Consider the following 12291-nt stretch of genomic DNA (forward strand, 5'->3'; position numbering starts at 1 on the left):
ATGGGGCTTCAGAGCTGCTTTTAAAATAGTCCCCACCACTGCAGACAGGAAAATGTTATCCTGCTAGTGCAGGGAATTATTTACATGTTTTCTCCATGCCAACTGTCTCTCCACTCACTGACCCTGTGCAAGAGACTCAATAGAGGAAAGGGAGTATTATAAAGAAAAAATCCATCTAAGCTAGCTGGGTTTTTTGATGCCTGGTTTGCCACAATGAGGTTGCAACCTAGCAAAAAAAGACTTAAACTCCAGGAATTAAAACCTCCTTTCTTTAAGGTTTAGGGTTTTGCTTTTAGTTACTATCTCAGACTGAATAAGAAGGAGAAGCAGTGTTCACTCTTTGTGTATGACAGCACTTTAGGGTGTATTTTAAACTTGCAATATCAAAACTACTTGTGCAGACAGAGAAATCAAGAACATCTCCTGCTACTTGAACATTATAGGCCTGAGGAGCAGGATAAGTAGTGATTTAAAAATTAAAATTTAAAAAGTTATTACTGCAGGGCTGAAAGAAGTCTCACCTTAGCCCTTGACTGGAAGATACACATGATGTCTGGTTTTTTGACAATCTTTGTTCCAGGCTTTTGCAGTACCTTGTACAATGATGTTATGGGTCACTCACTGTCCTAATAGTTTAAATATTATTGATACCAGTGCAGTTTCAGTAGGTGCTGGAGTGCTTAGACAAGAGCTGTGTAGTTCAGTTCTACCTGTAGTTATAGGACAGTTTGTAGAAGCTTGCTTATGTTTTGTCTGTGGGTCTACTAAAGTGTCCTCTTGGATGATTTGTGTGGCAATTTGGGATGTCAGATGGTCAGAGCTCTCACTTCCCCCACTTAATAAATGATGTTTCACATGGAGTAGGTTTCTCAGGCATTAATTTATCTTTAATTCAAAGTCATTGCCTTTTGGACATTTTCAAAGCATTTTTACTCTCATCTTCCAGATTCCTCGTAGTCCTGCTTTTTACATTCTTAAAAATTATACCAAATTGAGTTTTAAAGGTAAAGGGATGGCTGTAGAAACAAATATCTAGTTTTAAAGATGACAAAGTGATCCAGTATCAAAGCAGCTTCCCCAGCAAATGGCGAGGAAGCTGCTGGACCAAGGGTTAAAGGTGCAGTGAGACAGCACATTAAAGCTTTATTTATGGCAGGACAGTGCTACCAGTGCTGCCAGATAGTCCAGGTAGCTATTTCTGTCTTCTGCAGGATCCAGCAGCTCAGTGCCAGTGCTGCTGGGAGCTTTGGAGCCACTTTTGGGTGTAAAAACCAGTGTGTTGGAGCAGGGAAGTTAAAGAGGAGCTGGGCACTGACCAAGTTCAGGGCTGTCATGGTTCTGCCCCTCCTTGTTTTGGTAATGTTCTTAATTGAAATCCTTTCTGAGTTGTGTCACTGATGACTGTTCCATCCTTTTATGTGGACTGTACAAGCCTTGTTGAAGCCTGATGATCAAAATGGCCCTGTGGAGAGGCAGTGCCTGTCCCAGAGAGTTTTCTCTGCTGGGTGGGGACAGAAGGGAGCTTCCACTATCTCCATGGCACAGATGAGGAGCTGTGGGGTGAAGATACTGAAAGCCTTGGCTAAGGTCAGGTAGAAAACGTCTGAGAGGTAGGAGCTATGGATCTGTGGTGGTTTGTTGAATTACAGTTCTGGGATTCAATACAAATTAATTAAAAATCCTTATCATATTGGAGTTTGAGAGGTAGGACATCAGGAAATTCAAATGAAAAGAGAATCATATTTAGCCTCAGGTTACTTAAAGAGAAGAATTAAGTTATGCTGCATAGTTTCAAACTTGTGACCCAAATGCTCTGTAGCAGTAGGAATTTCTCTGTGGGTGTTTTATTTCTTCTCAGTCCTTGCACTGGGTTCAATTTGTTAATCAAGACAGCAAACAAAATGCTTCAGTGGTGGTCACCAGGGGCCTGCAGCCAGCATTTCATTCTCTGGGATGATGGATATTGCTCAGAAACCTGAATCGATGCAGGGAGCTCCCCAGAAAGAGATGGAGTGAAACTTCCTAATTATGTTTTTTCTGTTGTTTTACATTCTTTGTCCGTTTGCCCCCCCCTCGATCTGAAGATTGAATTTTGCAATATTGCTGCTGCTTTGACTTGATGGAACACCGGGAGAAAATGCTTCCTCAGTTTCTTCCAAATCTGAAATCCTGAGTAACATTCTAGTTAAATTCCTTGTCCAGAGGATGCCAGCATCCCTTTTGGCTGCTTGGTAATCACTCTGCCTGTCACCAGCAGCATGATCAAATAAGAGACCTCTTGGAACTAAATTGGGCTCCTGAGTTATCAAAAACCAGGGACCAGAAGCCTGATTCTGGAGCTATGCTTAAATCCATGGCACAAGAATACCTACTGGCATTTTTCTCTATCCTTGGAATATAGTGGGTGTTGTGAACAAATGGTGGCAGCATCAGAACTGGACTTGTCCATTTCCTGCACAAATACATGTATTCACACAGGGTTTTGGTTTGGGTTTTTAGCAGTTCCCTCCCTTTCTTCTGCAGATCTGTTTGTTTGTACACAGCTATTTTGGTAAAATTTCCCACAAGTTAGGTCTGTGTTTACTTTTTCCCTTCGTCTAATCAGCAGCTCACAGGGTAAGTTGATGTTCTATATTTAGTTCAGATATTCAGTGGAGATGATTAGGAGTGTATTAAAGCAAAGGGTTTTGGGTTTTTCCTATGATATCTCCCTGGTTTTCATTCCTGTGTTGTTGCAGCTTCTGTCCGTGCTCATATTTCTCTGTTCAACCACAGTGTATGTCAGAGTATTTATATGGCTTTCTAAACATATTTGAAATAATTTGACTCTAGAAAGTGATTGTGGTCTGTTTGACATGAGAAGAGTAGCTGCAGTCCTGATGTGAGCTGAAATATCCAATGTTTATGGAAAATGACATAGCAAAGCTGTTTACCATATGCTACACGAGGCACAGTGATACTGGGCTATTTTTACCTCTGCAGTTTGCAGAGGGAAAACCAGAATACAATAATGCAATTTATGTATTCTCCTCTATTTCAAATGTGCCTTTGAGAGAGAACATGACAGCACTGTCTGAACCAGGTCATGGGATATAACACCAGTTATTTGAGCCTGAATCTCTAAACTTTGGTACAAAACTGAGGTCAAAACCAGTCAGGTGCATGTAGTAAGAGGCATAATAAGACATTTATGAAATTCAGAGTGCAGATCACTTCAAACTGGGCTGTTTCTGGTAACACCTTTCACTCAGAGCAGTTCACAGCATCTGTCTCTGCCCCTTCTTTCATTTTCCTGGATTGAGGTCTTTTGGCAGCTGTCGTTCGCTCTTCATTACGGGATTTCAGACTGCCCATTGTGCCAGAGCAGAGCCCTGTGAGCTGACTTAGTGCCAGGCAGCATGGTCTAGAGACAATGCAGTTCAGTTTACATGGAGCTGGAAGCTATGGATTTAACAGGTTGCATCAGTGCATTCATGGGAGTCTGCATTACATCCTAACTGTACTCCCTGGCCAGATTCTTAGGTTGCTCCGACTGTTTTCTTGACATGAAGATGCTCTCTGAGCCAGCTAAAGCAAGAACTAGTTCCATGAAGCTTGCTGTGTCTCTGCAGGCTTTGAATTTGAGAATTGCTGTTCCACTGTCTCTTGGGTCTTGAACTGTGCCCATCTCCAAGCAAATACAGGAACAAAGTCAATGGGGTAAAGAGCTCGAGTTTAAATATTGTCCACAGAAGAATTGTCTTAACCTGCCTGCTTCAAAAATCTGTATTTACAGCCTGCCCTCTCTCTCTCTCTTTAGTTTGCTCTAGGTTGTATGGTTGCACCCTGGAAATGGGATGTCAGTCCCATTCAGGGAGCATAAAGGAAGAAAGAAAATCTCCCCGTTGCTGCCACAGTGACAGCGAGTGAGAGCCCGAGCAGGAAGATGTCGACAGTCACGTCAGCGATCCAGGCTCCTCAGGGCCCTGTGAATCCACCACCTCCTGAGGTGACTAATCCAAATAAACCTGGCAGGAAGACCAACCAACTGCAATATATGCAAAATGTTGTGGTGAAGACCTTGTGGAAGCATCAGTTTGCTTGGCCTTTCTACCAGCCTGTTGATGCAATTAAACTGAATTTGCCGGTATGTATCTGCCGTCTTCTCAGCCTAGAAAGCTTTGTGTTGGTCAGATCAGTTTTGGGATTGCTTAGAGTGGAAATATCAGTGCCTGGGATGGTGTTGTGCTCAGCCAGTGGCTTCATGTGCAGCAAGAGAGGCTTTGGTGCTCTAATCCAGAACAAGAAAATGACACTGCACAGCCCTGCAGCATCCCCGGGCTAATCACAAACTCTGTAGGTGCTTCAGACCAGCCCAGGGAGAAACTGGATTAACAGGTGGAAACCTTTTAAAGGCCAAAATGTTCTTAAAATTAGAGACTGAAACTTTGAGTACAGTTTTAGCCAGCCCTGATAAACTTCTGTAAATGTCAGAGGCAGCCTTTTAAAAGGAGAGGCAGAAATGCCCATTCCCAGACTGGAGGTTGTATGTTTTGGAGTCAGGGTTTGTAACAATGGTGAGACTAAAAGGATACAAATTAAATGAATATATGTTTACATTTACAATTTCCACAGAATTTGGGGGGGTGTTTCTTAGGAGAGGGGATGAAGAGAAAGCAGGGGTTAGAGGAGGACATGAATCAGGAAAAGTAACATCTTCCTTGTTTTTCCAACAGGATTATCACAAAATAATAAAAAACCCCATGGACATGGGGACAATCAAGAAGCGCCTGGAACACAACTATTACTGGAGTGCCAGTGAATGTATGCAGGATTTCAACACCATGTTTACAAACTGTTACATTTATAACAAGGTAAAAAAACCCAGAAAAGCCTTTAGAAACACCCACCTACCCCTGTTACAGTGCAGGTTTTGAACAGGGCCAGCTCCAGGCCCTCCTTGAAAGGATTTGACATGCCACTAATTGCAACCACGTTACTTGAAATGCACAAAGCTGTCCTTGTGCTGCCTCTTTCTTCCCCCAGACTAGTTACAATGGCAAATATGCCTTTTAATTATATGTAGATTTCTGTTCTGGGGTTATGCAGCAAGTTTTTACTCTTTTTATTTTCAGTTTTATGGGATGAGCTGCACTTAGTGCAGTGCTCTGCAGGTGTTTTGAGGTGCTTTAATGCTGTGTGTTAGACTGTCTGGCATTAAATAGTATCTGTTAGCAGCAGAAAGGCATTCAAGAACCATAATTGTGTTTTTTGACTCTGTCTCCATAAATCTGTTCATATTTACACACATTTAGATTGTTTATTATTATTATTTTGGGTTTGGCTTGTTCGCTCTTTTGTTAGGTTGTTAAAATTCTTTGTGTTCTGTTTTCTCCAGCCGTTTGTCATCATAGACCCAGACTGGAGAACAGCTGAAATAAACAAATTAATTAGTTTGAGCCACAGAATGTGTGTTTAGCCTCTTCCTTTGGACCTGCTGGCAAGCAGGGGAGGACAGCTCATCCGTTCCAGTTTGCTGCTTCCACACTGCTGCACAGGGTACTGGTTTATCAGGCTCCTACTGAAGTCCTGATAATTCTCTGGATGCAGCACGCTTAGGGTCTGTAATTATTGCATGCTAGAACAGAATAGAAGAGCAGGAGAGTGGCAAGCAAGGAGAGAGAAGAGCTAATCTGTTTATTGTCAGCATTTGAATAGCATAATTTTTATTTGAAGGGCATCAGTGTTTTCTAAGCCTGATCTTCAACATCGCTGCTTCAGATACATGAATGATACAACAAAGGCTCATACTCTTCTTTGTGCAGCCCACAGATGACATTGTCCTCATGGCCCAAGCCCTGGAGAAGATATTTCTGCAGAAGGTTGCCCAGATGCCTCAGGAGGAGGTGGAATTGCTACCCCCAGTTCCTAAAGGCAAAGGTCGCAAGCCCTCAGCAGGCACTCAGAGCACAGGTACAGATCCATCCAGGGATAGGGAATGCTGGGAGCTGTTCCTGAGGCCTGACCCACCTTCCAAGCTGCTGGACTTTGCAGATGGGGAAGAAGCTGGGAAGGGAGAGTGTGGTCTCACAGTTAAAGCAGTGGGGAGGAAAGCGTGAGACGTCTGGGTGATGCTCACTCGGGTTTCAGGGCTTGTCTGTCTCAAGGCCACCCTGCATTTGTCACACCAATCTTGCCATCTGTGACTTGCCCATCCTGGCAGCACTTCACTGAGGGAGGCAGTGCTGTTGCTTCTCTATGCAAGGAGGAAACTAAGGCAAGAAAAAAGAAGGTAGTCAGAAATGGCATGGAAAGCCTTCACACCGTTTGGGTTTACACAGCTCACCCTGGGTCCTGGCAGAAATCTGACACAGCAGAGACTCGGACTCAAACTTTGATAATTCCCTAAACCCTGTATATTTTTCTTTTGCACACATGGTTACAACATTGTAAAATTAAAGAATTTACTAAACCATTGCAAAAGGCTATGTAGACCATTGCATATCAGTGGAAACTAAGTTTAGTTCAGTTTACCTAGAATTGATTTTAAATGGATTTAGGACTAAAATGTCCAAGCATGGTAAAACAGTTCATAAAGGACCTTGTGTGGGCTGAGTTAAATGATTGCAGGTTGTTGGGTTTTTTTTTTGCTCCAAACCAAGGTCTAATTGTTGCTCTGGGAAAGTCAATTATTCCTCTGTTTTCACACATTTCAGGTGCTAAATGGAGCTATAACTTTATCCAAGCTCAGAAAAATTAATGATGATGTATCTTTTGATAAAACATAGGAGGATTGCTGCTTTCATTATTAGGTAGTAGGTTTGTCCCCCTTAATGTTATACCAGTGGGCAGGTTTTTAGCAATGCAGGTGTAGCATCACAGACATTGAGGCCATCAGGAGGCTTAAGCTCTACTGAGAATCATAAAATACGGAGATGGAAGGGATCCCCAGGAATCACTGAGCCCAACTCCTGTCCCTGCACAATAAAATCCCAAGAATCCCACCCTGTGCACTTGTGGCAAACCTGCAGTGCTTTGGGCTCCTGCGTGCTCAGATGGCTTGGGCAGTGGTTGTTGCCATTGGCATGGTGTGAACACCTCCCATTCTTTCATCCCCTGCTCTTTTGCTGAGCTCTGGCAGCATCCAAGGGGTGAAGACTGTCCCAGAGCAACACATGCTCCGTGTGAAAAGCTGGAATTATTTTGCTTGTGGCTGACCTAAACCCGTGGTACAAGGACTCAGATCAGAGAATGGTCACTTTTGTTGTACCCTGGGTGTAACAGCACCGAGCAAATCACACTGCATCCTTTGTGCTCTCCCTGGCATCCCTTTGCCGAGTCCAGCAGCACCAGTTTGCTCCCAGTACGCTCCGAGCTTAACCACCAGCGCCTTTCCCCTCTTGTTCAAAAGGAGCTCAGCAAGCCGTGGCCGTGTCTTCCGTGTCCCCGCCGGCCCCGTTCCAGAACGTCCCTCCAGCCGTGTCTCAGACGCCCGTCATCGCTGCCACCCCCGTGCCAACCATCACCGCCAATGTCCCTCCTGTCGCCGCCCCAGCCGCCGCCGCCCCGCCGCCGCCCGCCGCTCCGATCATGCCCGTGGTGCCTCCCACGCCCCCGGTCGTCAAGGTAAATCCGGCCAGTTAGTCAGCAGGAGCAGGGCTGCACTGCCAGCCCTGGCTGCTGGCTCCCTGCGTTCCTGCTTTCATCCTTGGGTGTTGAGTTGGAGAGGGTTGAGAGCAATTCTGCTGGTTTTCACACGGTCCAGCCAAGGTGATGTCACTTGTGTTTGCTGCAGCTCCAGCCTCTCCTTTCACAGCCTTTCCCTGTGCTGCTGTTCCAGGGTTCTTGGAATTCTCCCCTTTTTACACCAGATCTCTCAAAGCATCTCTTCCCTCTGTAACTGAGCTCCTGATTTTGCTGAGGCTGTTCCTTTAAGGTTTGCAGGCTCCAGCATTGGGAATGTTCCTCTCTGCTTTCAACCAGTTCAAGACAAGCCTGTCACTCCAGTTGGAGGAGACTGATGTTGCCTGCAGGTTTTGGGTGCTTTAGTTCTGACTTCCTGAGTAATCTTTTGGGAGTTGTCACTGGTGTTTTATTATTTATTATGTTAATTTATGGGTAAATGAAGACATTACCTAAATAATTGAAATTTTCTTAGCAAGCAGTGTATTGCTTTAAAAATGATGAAAGCATAGCTCAGAGAAAGCTGGGGATCTTTTTATCTAAACTATGGAATTAACTGCAACAGTTTTAGTTGTGAGGTTGCTTGGACCACCAGAGGCACAGAATTGTTTTGCTTTTTAACCCAATAATTTGGGAATTGCTAGAGAAATTGTAAGTCAGATCTTGCAGCTAAGCTGTCCTCCTTAGAAACCTGCCTCATATTTCAGATTCTGTCCAAATAACTTTCTTCTGAGAATCAATTTAATTTTAAAACTCGAGGATGAGCCCAGAAGTGAGTTTGCCAAATACACTGCAAAATTAATTCTGCTTGAGATTTACTTAAGATTTCCTTTAGATTTCTCTAAGGAACTTTTTCTTCCCTATCTCCCTCTCTAGAGAAATAAATCCTTCAGAAGAGTACAAGAGAACTGATTGGACAGTCACAGCTGGAATTTATGTGAGAGTGTTTGTTTGCTTAAGGCAAAAATCTACCTTAGCACCCACTAAGTACAGGGGGAGTGAGGGCTCATGGGTCTTTGGTGATTAATATGCTTTGGTTCAGAACTCACAGCCTTATCCTGCCACTGGGGACTCAGACATGTGGCTAAGTTATGACACTTGCTCAGTCCCAATGCATCAGCTGAGCTGCAGTAATGGACTGTACCCTCTCCTTTCCCTTGGCAAACACCAGGTAAGAGTCCTGCCTTCCATCTAAGGGAAACATCACATTTTGCAGCATGGTTGGGCTTGGGTTGGAGCCGTGTGAATGGTTGGTTACTGTGGCTCAGGTGATGTGCAGTGTTGCAGCCTCTGGTCACAAATCCCATTTAACCCAGTGAAAGAACTGGTTTGTTTCTGTGTGAGGACAGGCAGAACCGAGGATGAGCTGTGCTGGGGTTTCAGCTGGGCACGTACTCACAGAGCCTGTCCCTCTGCTGTTTCAGAAAAAGGGAGTGAAGCGGAAAGCAGACACCACCACCCCCACCACCTCTGCCATCACTGCCAGCAGGAGCGAGTCCCCCACGCCCCTCTCGGACCCCAAACAGGCCAAAATCATCGCACGCAGGGAGAGCGGCGGCCGCCCCATCAAACCACCAAAGAAAGACCTGGAAGACGGAGAGGTCCCTCAGCACGCAGGGAAGAAGGGCAAACTCTCTGAGCACCTCAAGTACTGTGACAGCATCCTCAAGGAGATGCTCTCCAAGAAGCACGCAGCCTATGCGTGGCCCTTTTACAAGCCCGTGGATGCAGAGGCCTTGGAATTACATGACTATCATGATATTATCAAACACCCCATGGATCTCAGTACTGTGAAAGTACGTCCTCATTTTCCACCTCATGTTGCAGGGGGTCCCTCTGGGCTCCTTGGTGGGACGGGGAAGGGGAAAGGGTGGAAACTGAACCTGTTTGGATGCCAGCTGGATATTTTTATATTTTGTTTCCTTCCCATCTCCCTTTTTTGCCATAACCCAGGACAGCTTCTTTTTTATTGCCCTGCAGAGCAGTTGTACACAAAGCAAAGTACAATGGCATCTTCTCCTCTTTGTGAGTAGTCCAGGTATTTAACTGGTGTTCTTAGGGTTGTGTTGCAGTCTGAGAAGAGGAGGTGCTTTATTTCATAGGATTCAATTGATGGTATCCCATTTCCAGAAGCTACTGATTACCTACTTGGTGGTGGCAGATAGGCTTACACTGAGCAATTCCAACAGGAATGTGATGGTAGTCAGGGAGATGTGATGGTTTTGTGGTTCATGCTTGGCTACTCAAGTGTTTAACGTAGTATGGTCCAATATTCTTGTTTTTCCCAGTGGGTTTGGAGTTTTGTTGAATCCCTCCATGAAGCAAAGCCATGTCTTTGTAGTTCTCATCATCTTGTGAGCCAGGCACTGGATTCTGTGTTGATGGAGGGGAGACTTTCATGTACAGGAGGTGAAGATGTTGTTGTTGGCTTTCACTGGCATTGCCAGAAGGATTTTACTGCCAGCTGAGCTAGTGCCCAGGATTGTCTGAATGCCCAGGTGACAAAAGGGCAGCTGTGGTTGTGAGTCCTGTCATATTCCTTGGCAGATCCTGTGTGGTACCTGGGAGCAGCATGTCACACTCTGATATGCCATGCAGCTATCCTAGGGATGCTCTGGGTCTCCAGAGACAGCTGCAGCCTGCTAGTTGAATCCTTAGGTGGTTGCAGGAAGATGAGAGATGAACAGAGTGAAATCCTGACACTCTCAAACCGGTATTTCCATGTGTGCTTAGGTGATTCCTTATTGCAAGAGATCCTTGTCCTATGTTCTGAAAAATCTAGGTGCAAAGCTGTGATTTCTTGGGTTGGTGATTTCCTCATACTTAAATCTCTTTAAGGTCCTAACTTCATTCTTTTAAAATTGTACACCTCTGCCCCTCTCTGGCAAGTGCAGGTGATATCCTCCCTCTGTACCTGACTAGTGTAGGGGAGAAAATTTGAGACAGGCAAACCCAGTGGAGTCTTTTACACCTAAAGACTCTGGGTTTCTCATTCCACATGGTAGTATTTTTCTTAATAAAGTTGTTTGAAGTGCTGTCTGGTATTGGTTTTTTATGGAGTGTTTTATTGTCATTGCTCTTGGCCTGTAGATCATGATGTGACTTCTCAGAGATGCAGCTCGTAATACGTTCACTGTGTGGAACAGAAACCTGCCATTTGCAGGCAGTGTCATTTTCTGGTGTCAGGGACTTCCTCTGTGGCTCTGAAAGGTTTTTAGATTTAATTCTGCCCAAGTGACAATGGCTATGATAAAGCAACACAGCTAACAGCCTCCAAACTAACCTGGAAGGCATTGTGTGAGAAAGTAAAACACAGTCATTGCTGCAGCTGTAACATATCTTGTCTCTGTTTCTGAGGCTATGTTAGGTTTGATTTTCCTCAGAGAATATCCTTCTCCAGGAGCACTTTTTTCCCTGGCAGAGGTGTCTCCAGGAGGATTTGGAGGTTGTTTTTTCAGTGTGTGGTGGAGGAGGCAGGTTGGCTGCTGTGACTGTGCCAGGGACAGGTGAGATGGAGGGGCTGTAGCTGAGCTTGTTGCAGTCAGGAGCAGAGGGATGTGCTGGAATTTTGTGCTGGAGCTTGGACTGAGAATGGGAACAGCTGAAGGGACAGGATCTGTGAGCTCATCTCCACCTCAATTCTCTTCATCACAGAGACAAGAGACAGGACTTCTTGGAGTAGGCAAGGATGGAAGTGTGAGGAGAGAGAGGCAGCAGCTCCAATTCTCTGTGAGGAGTGGGATGCACTGAGGCTGGAGCTGCTGCTGCCCTGTCCCCAGGCAGGTAGGGACCACTTGCAGAACATCCCTGTCCCTCTCTGTGGTGCTGGGGGACCTGGAGCACTTCTCCTTCTCCATCCTCTGGCTGCCAGGTCCCAGTAGTGACATGGATGTCTCTGCCTTTGGTTCACTCAGTGGTGAACAAGCAACAAGCCTTGATTTTACCCAGCTCTAAACCCACCACACTGTGCAAGAGGATTTCCCCAAGGTGTTTGCTTTAGGAATAAAGCACTTCCTCCAGGGATGTAACTCTGCTCACCCCTTAATTTTCCTGCCCTCAACTGCTGTATTTTCAGAGCAGCTGAGTTTAGGGTCTTAAAAGTGAGGAGACATCCTTTGTGTCCTCTGTGGGCAGAACAAGACTTACCTTAGAGCAAGGACATATTAGATATGAGGAAACAGATTTACGAACAGTCAAGGTGATTAAACACTTGATTGAGGGGAAAAATGAGATTGCTGTGGCAGATGCTGTCTGTGGGACAGAGGATGGGTGGGCTGTTCTGCCTGTACCTCTGCCAGCCCTGCCTGTCTCCTGTTTTCCAGTTGTAAATGTAATCACTTTTATTTTCTGTAAGCAGCTGGATATCTCTAAGTGTATTTATTACAAGATATTCCAGCCCACCTATTTAAAGTGCTTCTCTTTCTTAAGCTAATTATTCTTTATAAGAAAACAAAACAAAAATACACATATTAAAATTGTAGGGCTAGAAAACTGTTGAGTTTGGATGAAAAGCAAAGCCTCAGACACTGGAATGTACTTCACAGGCAATAATCAGGCCCTGAGTATGCCAAACAAATATAAAAAGGTCTTTCAATGCAGTAAGATGTATTTTAAAATAAACGGGCCCTT

General features: G+C 44.9%; 1 protein-coding gene across 8 annotated transcripts in view; it reads left to right on the top strand.

The window, feature by feature from the left end:
• BRD3 (bromodomain containing 3) overlaps positions 1-12291 on the top strand; it is a 39051-nt gene that overhangs the window by 15876 nt on the left and 10884 nt on the right. For 6 of the 8 annotated variants that reach the window (XM_088065708.1, XM_088065702.1, XM_088065707.1 and 3 more), the window contains 5 exons: positions 3800-4126; positions 4716-4853; positions 5805-5952; positions 7391-7605; positions 9087-9458. In XM_088065708.1, the coding sequence (XP_087921834.1) occupies positions 3926-4126; positions 4716-4853; positions 5805-5952; positions 7391-7605; positions 9087-9458 (1074 nt within the window). In that variant the 5' untranslated portion in view covers positions 3800-3925. Of the gene's footprint in view, positions 1-3611; positions 3700-3799; positions 4127-4715; positions 4854-5804; positions 5953-7390; positions 7606-9086; positions 9459-12291 lie in introns of all 8 variants that reach the window. The other 2 variants (XM_088065705.1, XM_088065704.1) reach the window with 1 other exon arrangement.

The sequence above is a fragment of the Pseudopodoces humilis genome, chromosome 22 (genome assembly GCF_049639895.1).
Source record: "Pseudopodoces humilis isolate 2021_Gansu_Grassland_sample_001 chromosome 22, ASM4963989v1, whole genome shotgun sequence".
NCBI classification, from domain to species: Eukaryota; Metazoa; Chordata; class Aves; order Passeriformes; family Paridae; genus Pseudopodoces; species Pseudopodoces humilis.